Source organism: Cherax quadricarinatus, chromosome 27 (assembly GCF_038502225.1).
Source record: "Cherax quadricarinatus isolate ZL_2023a chromosome 27, ASM3850222v1, whole genome shotgun sequence".
Classification (NCBI taxonomy): Eukaryota; Metazoa; Arthropoda; class Malacostraca; order Decapoda; family Parastacidae; genus Cherax; species Cherax quadricarinatus.
Genome location: NC_091318.1, coordinates 16,559,106 through 16,566,414, shown reverse-complemented (window position 1 = coordinate 16,566,414; position 7,309 = coordinate 16,559,106). Strand labels below are relative to the sequence as shown.

The following is a 7,309-nucleotide window of genomic DNA, read 5'->3' as shown; positions in this document are numbered from 1 at the left end:
GACATCTCTCATCGGCTTAATTTTAGCCAACTCCATTTTTTTCCGTTCTGAGGATAATTCTTCAACGGTTTTGGTGGGGAGCCGGTTGGTGAACTTAGGTGGTGGTGTGGGCGTCCCACTCTGCTGGGGGCTAGGCAAGGGGGTCCACCTGATATAATTGGGAACTTCTAGTTTCTATTTTTATTTATAAAGGAACTCTTATTCTTTTTTCTTTCATCACCCGGCTTTGGGCTGGGTACCATCACCGTATATCAGGAAGTCAGGATCGATCCTGCATAAGCTGTTAGTGGCCCTGATATACCCAACAAGAAGAATTCGGTGTACAAACTTCACCGGTGTTGGCGGAGTGAAGATGTGTTTGTTCAGGGAGTAAGGCGCTTGGCTCTGCAGGTGTTTAGACCTGTGGTCCACTTTATATAAGTTAGAAATTTCATATTTCCACTTCTTTTTCCTCAGAAAGGAAACTTTGTTAACATTTTCATTCCCATACAGATTTGGGCAATATTTTTTTTTTTTCACGGACTCCTGGGAGGTAGGACTCATTAAAGCGTCAGCTTTGGTTGCCTTGAATGACACCAACACCACCAAGAATTACTATCAAGAAAACGTTTAACTGTCAGTGGACACAAACTCTAAGAAGGAAAAGAAAAACGTGTATAGGATGGACGGAAAGCGGAAAGCAGAATACTTAACCGTGGCTGTCCAGGCCAAGAAACCTAGACATGAAATGGTCATACACTCCGGAGATAAAGGGAGTCTCGTTCAAAGTGTAAGTCAGTACAAGCAAAAAAATATATTTCTTTGTGCAATATAAAAATGTAGTTTAGATGTAATAAAACATTGTTAAGCACAAAAGAAAGCCACTAGCATGCATGTGCATTTCGGGCAGACTAATCCTAATGCTTACAGACTACCCAAGACGGTATTTTTTATTATAATATTAATGGGTATTGTGTGGCATAATAATAAGTATGCATTATTGCAAAAAAGAGGTAGCAAAAAAGTGCAGATTTAAGTGTATATTAATACTTTACAATGATTCAGTGATCTTGTGTTAATTGGGATTTCTTAAGCAGTTTTTAACGCATTAATGTCAACGACGTCTATATAAGGTTGAATATTAAATTGGTATAAAATACCGACAGGTTGTTAGATAAGACACATATGCAACAGTTAGGTATCTTTATTTCGAAACGTTTCGCCTACACACCCTCAAGGAAGGTTCCTTGATGTTGGTGAGGGGCTCTTGATTTAGGGAATTGGATCTGTGCTCCAGTTCCCCGAATTAAGCCTGAATGCCTTCCACATCCCCCCCCCCAGGCGCTGTATAATCCTCCGGGTTTAGCGCTTCCCCCTTGATTATAATAATAATAATTCGCCTACACAGTAGGCTTCTTCAGTTGAGTACAGAAAAGTTGATAGAAGAGTTTTGAAGAGGATGTAATCAGTCCATCACCCTTTGTTTCATGCTATGGAACAATATTCTTCTCTGTGTTGTGTACTTTGTGGTTTTGACAAGCAATTTTTCGTACATTTTGCATTGTTCAATGCTGAACATATTAAGTTGAATCTTATTATTTATTTGAAACTTAGAGCTTCCCTTGGTCAACATCAATGAAGTTTTTTCTTATATCTTTTTATCTGGCAAAAAATAGCTTGGTAGGTTTATTAGAATGCAAGTGATATCATAGTGATCACTAGTATTCATCTTTTACTTGTGTTTGTCACAGGGACCTCCAAGAACTAGTGGACTTATGTCTCCCATCATGCAGCTTTCTGGCCACCAGGGAGACATTTTGTGTGGTAAATTCCATCCTGAAGGAGAGGTTGTTGCTACTGCTGGCATGGACAGGCAAATACGTAAGTATGGATCATGAATTTAAGCCTAATAAAAAATAATATTGCTTGGTTGCTCTAACAAGATTTTTCTATACCCAGATGTTTTTAATTCTTCATTGCTAACCTGGCATACATCCATGCACTCCTTGCCAGTACATTAGTTGGCTACATATATAACATGTATCCTTCCTTCTTGCAAACTCTTAGGCCTACATATAAACAACAAACTAAACATACAACACACAAAATTTCTAAAAGAGTAGGCAACCAGTGACGATCTGAAATTTTTTGCCAGTGCCAGTACTGATACTTAATTTAAGCGTGTTACTACCATCAAAAGTAACCAGCACCCACTGATACTGATGTGATCAAAATTAGCTCCAGCCTGAAACCTGTTCTCAGTGTCCAAAAAATTAAGTAAAAAAAACTATTTGAGTCCTATCTTGGGCCAATTCCATTGCTCCAGTCGACCATATTGTTAGCTATTTCACTAGGATGCATTCCATTCTGTTGATTGAGCACAAGAAACTGCCCATTCAATTATTTCAGCTACCCTATGAAGTAATCATAATTTGGTAATTTAGCCAGTTTCACACAAAATTCAAAACATGGCAATTTATTAAAGTAGTCCACAATAAACAGTGTAGACATTCCTGGTACTAAAACATTTCCTCAGGCCTGTCCTACATTACATTTGTTTTCCATTTTGAATTCTTATTCACACACAAATAGAATCAACATCTAGTTGTGAGTTAATAATATCTTTATTTACTACAAGTAGGGAGTCACTGGTCAGAGAAATAGCAAACATCGAACTTAAGCTAAAGGAATCTTATAGGAGTCAGGAATCGCGGGAAGAACTAAAAGCCATAAATGAAATAGAAAGAAACCCAAAGTATTTCTTTTCCTATGCCAAATCAAAGTCGAGAATAACGTCCAGTATTGGGCCCCTACTTAAACAAGATGGGTCCTACACAGATGACAGCAAGGAAATGAGTGAGCTACTCAAGTCCCAATATGACTCAGTTTTTAGCAAGCCGCTAACCAGATTGAGAGTCGAAGATCAAAATGAATTTATGAGAGAGCCACAGAATTTGGTTAACACAAGCCTATCTGATGTTATCCTGATGCCAAATGACTTCAGACAGGCGATAAATGACATGCCCATGCACTCTGTCCCAGGGCCAGAACTCATGGAACTCTGTGCTCATCAAGAACTGCAAGAAGCCTCTATCACGAGCTTTTACCATCTTATGGAGAGGTAGCATGGACATGGGGGTCGTCCCACAGCTACTAAAAACAACAGACATAGCCCCACTCCACAAAGGGGGCAGTAAAGCAATAGCAAAGAACTACAGACCGATAGCACTAACATCCCATATCATAAAAATCTTTGAAAGGGTCGTAAGAAGCAAGATCGCCACCCATCTAGAAACTCATCAATTACACAACCCAGGGCAACATGGGTTTAGAGCAGGTCGCTCCTGTCTGTCTCAACTATTAGATCACTACGACAAGGTCCTAGAAGCACTAGAAGACAAAAAGAATGCAGATGTGATATATACAGACTTTGCAAAAGCCTTCGACAAGTGTGACCATGGCGTAATAGCGCACAAAATGCATGCTAAAGGAATAACAGGAAAAGTTGGTAGATGGATCTATAATTTCCTCACAAACAGAACACAGAGTAGTCAACAAAGTCAAGTCCGAGGCGGCTACGGTGAAAAGCTCTGTTCCACAAGGCACAGTACTTGCTCCCATCTTGTTTCTCATCCTTATATCTGACTTAGACAAGGATGTCAGCCACAGCACCGTGTCTTCCTTTGCAGATGACACCCGAATCTGCATGACAGTGTCTTCCATTGCAGACACTGCAAGGCTCCAGGCGGACATCAACCAAATCTTTCAATGGGCTGCAGAAAACAATATGAAATTCAATGATGAGAAATTTCAATTACTCCGATATGGTAGACACTAGGAAATCAAAACTTCATCAGAGTACAAAACAAATTCCGGCCACAAAATAGAGCGAAAAACAAACGTCAAAGACCTGGGAGTGATCATGTCGGAGGATCTCACCTTCAAGGACCATAACATTATATCAATTGCAGTTGCTAGAAAAATGACAGGATGGATAATGAGAACCTTCAAAACTAGGGATGCCAAGCCCATGATGACACTTTTCAAGTCGCTTGTTCTATCTAGGCTGGAATATTGCTGCACACTAAAAGCACCTTTCAAGGCAGGTGAAATTGCTGACCTAGAAAATGTACAGAGAACCTTCACAGCGCGCATAACGGAGATAAAACACCTCAATTACCGGGAGCGCTTGAAGTTCCTGAACCTGTATTCCCTGGAACACAGGCGGGAGAGATACATGATTATATACACCTGGAAAATCCTAGAGGGGCTAGTACCGAACTTGCACGCGAAAATCACTCACAACGAAAGCAAAAGACGCTGCAGACGATGCAACATCCCCCAATGAAAAGCAGGGGTGTCACTAGCACGTTAAGAGACAATACAATAAGTGTCAAGGGCCCAAGACTGTTCAACTGCCTCCCAGCATACATAAAGGGGATTACCAGTAGACCCCTGGCAGTCTTCAAGCAGGCACTGGACAAGCACCTAAAGTTGGTACCTGAGCAGCCGGGCTGTGGCTCGTACGTTGGATTGCGTGCAGCCAGCAGTAACAGCCTGGTTGATCAGGCTCTGATCCACCAGGAGGCCTGGTCACAGACCGGGCCACGGGGGCGTTGACCTCCGGAACTCTCTCCAGCTAAACTCCAGGTACATGTACATGGTATACAGGCCTAGCTGACATCATTGACATACTACTACAATAGGACCCCTGCTTTATGGCATTTCGCTTTACGGCGTTCTGCTAATACAGACACTTCAAATTATGACCAAAACTCACTGTACGGCTCCTCCCACCTGACTTTCTAATACGGTCACTGTGCCCCACCTGCTTTGTTTGCATTCTTCATGAGCTCCGTGAGCACCATGTCTCTACAGTATGTCTGGAAACTTTCCAAAATTTCAAGTGTTTTAAAAGTTATTTCATATTTTATATATATGTACAGTACTCTGATAATTATACTTATGTGTACCTATACCTAAATAAACTTACACACTGTGCTGGCTTGCAGGTACACATTAAAATCAGTAAGAGTGCCTTATGTCTTAAGATGCCATATTAATAATGATAATAATAATCACTGAGGCACATTAAATGTCCTATATTATGTTAACTCTTAAACTGTTTAAACATAGATCTACGCTCTCTCTATCTCTCTCTATCTCTCTCTCTCTCTATATATATATATATATATTATCTATCTATCTATCTATCTATCTATCTATCTATCTCTCTCTCTATCTATCTATCTATCTATCTATCTATCTATCTATCTATCTATCTATCTCTCTCTCTCTCTCTCTCTCTCTCTCTCTCTCTCTCTCTCTCTCTCTCTCTCTCTCTCTATCTCTCTATCTCTCTATCTCTCTCTCTCTATCTCTCTCTCTCTCTCTCTCTATCTCTATCTATCTATCTATCTATCTATCTATCTATCTATCTATCTCTCTATCTATCTCTCTATCTCTCTATCTCTCTATCTATCTCTCTATCTCTCTCTCTATCTCTCTCTCTATCTCTCTATCTCTCTCTCTATCTCTCTATCTCTCTCTCTATCTCTCTCTCTATCTCTCTCTCTATCTCTCTCTCTATCTCTCTATCTCTCTCTCTATCTCTCTCTCTCTATCTCTCTCTCTCTATCTCTCTCTCTCTATCTCTCTCTATCTCTCTCTCTATCTCTCTCTATCTCTCTCTCTCTATCTCTCTCTCTCTATCTCTCTCTCTCTATCTCTCTCTCTCTATCTCTCTCTCTCTCTCTCTCTCTCTCTCTCTCTCTCTCTCTCTCTCTCTCTCTCTCTCTCTCTCTCTCTCTCTCTCTTTCTTTTTTTTTACACAGGGTTTGACAAGGTTAGGTTAAGGATCCCTAGCTTTATTGACAAGCTATTTACAGGTTAAGGATTCCTAACTTTATTGGCAAGCTAAAAGCTGTTACCTACATCAGCTCATCTGAAAGCATTTTTGTTGTTATGAGACATACAAGTAGGGAACAGGATGAAGTTGGAGCCATCTGTGGGCCAGCATTTTCATTTGATCAACTGACTTTATCTCATTGACATCATTATGCTGTACGAATGTGTTCCATACTCGAGTCATCCTGGGTATATATGATCTCAGATGGAGTGATGTTCTGGAGAAGGGTACAGCCAGAGTGAAGTTGCTGCTTTCTGCCCGTCTTGTGGCATAAAAGCTTGTTTCACGCTGTCCTCGAAGTGGATCCAAGTGTGGTACTTTGACAGTATTGGCCTTGTACATAACAGTAAGGCCAACCACTTCCCTCCTGTGTTGAAGGCTCTGCTGAAATTACAGATCTATCCAGGATGGGTCCAGGCAAGAGATGAGACTTCTTGCTCTATTCTCTACTCTGTCAAGCAGTCGCAGATGAGAGGGGGGGGGGGGCAGGCAACCCAAGAAAGTGGAGCATACTCAAGGTGTGAGTGTATTTGTGCCTCATACAGAATCTTGCAACCCCTACTGTCAAGCAGATGGGAGATACGGCGAAGTGCTGTAAGCTTCCTGGCTGCCTTGTTTGCAAGATTTACAACATGGTTCTTCATAGTTAGTTTGGAGTCAAATTTCACCCCAAGGATATCAACTTCTTCTCCAGGTGCCAACACCCTCCCATTCATCCTTACTACTGCACCAGCATTACCATCATGGTGCCTAGAGACCATCATCATTTGCATTTTCTTAGGTGCAAATGTTACTTACCATCTATTTCCCCAAGCTGATATAGTTCTTAGCTGGTGATTGATGTAGCTTAGAGCAGCTGGCATTTCTTCTCTTGGATAAGTGAATGTCAGTGTACAGTCGTCTGCATATGCATGGGATTCTGGGATGAGATGAAGGTCGTTGAAGTAGACATTGCATAACAATGGTCCCAGCACGCTTCCTTGTGGAACACTTTCAAAGTTTATTCTCTATAAGGATAACAATGCTGAGTTTACAGAAATTTGGTCATTGTTTGGTTTACATGTAGTAAAATTGTGATTACAGAGTGTACCACTAGAATGCTTAGCATGGCTAGGCATTTCGGGCATAGGATGTCTCTCTGATTCCGTTCCATTGAGAACTACCCTTAGAGATCTACCATGAAGGTAATCACTGAGGAGACATAGCATAGAGCCTGCAATTCCCAGTGCTTGAAGTTTTGTTAAGAGGCCCTGGTGCCACACCCGGTCGAAAGCACCAGGAATGTCCAGTGCTGCCACACAGCTGACTTTGGATTCATCCAGTGACTGGTGCCACTTAGTGGAGAGGTTTAACAACAGATCAGCAGCAGAGTAACCTTTCCTGAAGCCATATTGACGATCACAAAGTAGTGAGTGGTAGTCA

The 7,309-nt window shown here is 41.2% G+C and overlaps 1 protein-coding gene across 1 annotated transcript in view; it reads left to right on the top strand.

Moving 5' to 3' along the window:
- Positions 1-352: 352 nt before the first annotated feature.
- LOC128691201 (U5 small nuclear ribonucleoprotein 40 kDa protein) overlaps positions 353-7,309 on the top strand; it is a 44,867-nt gene continuing 37,910 nt past the window's right edge. The window contains exons 1-3 of the mRNA XM_070089040.1: positions 353-369; positions 493-769; positions 1,731-1,860. Of these exons, the coding sequence (XP_069945141.1) occupies positions 662-769; positions 1,731-1,860 (238 nt within the window). The 5' untranslated portion in view covers positions 353-369; positions 493-661. The remainder of the gene's footprint in view (positions 370-492; positions 770-1,730; positions 1,861-7,309) is intronic.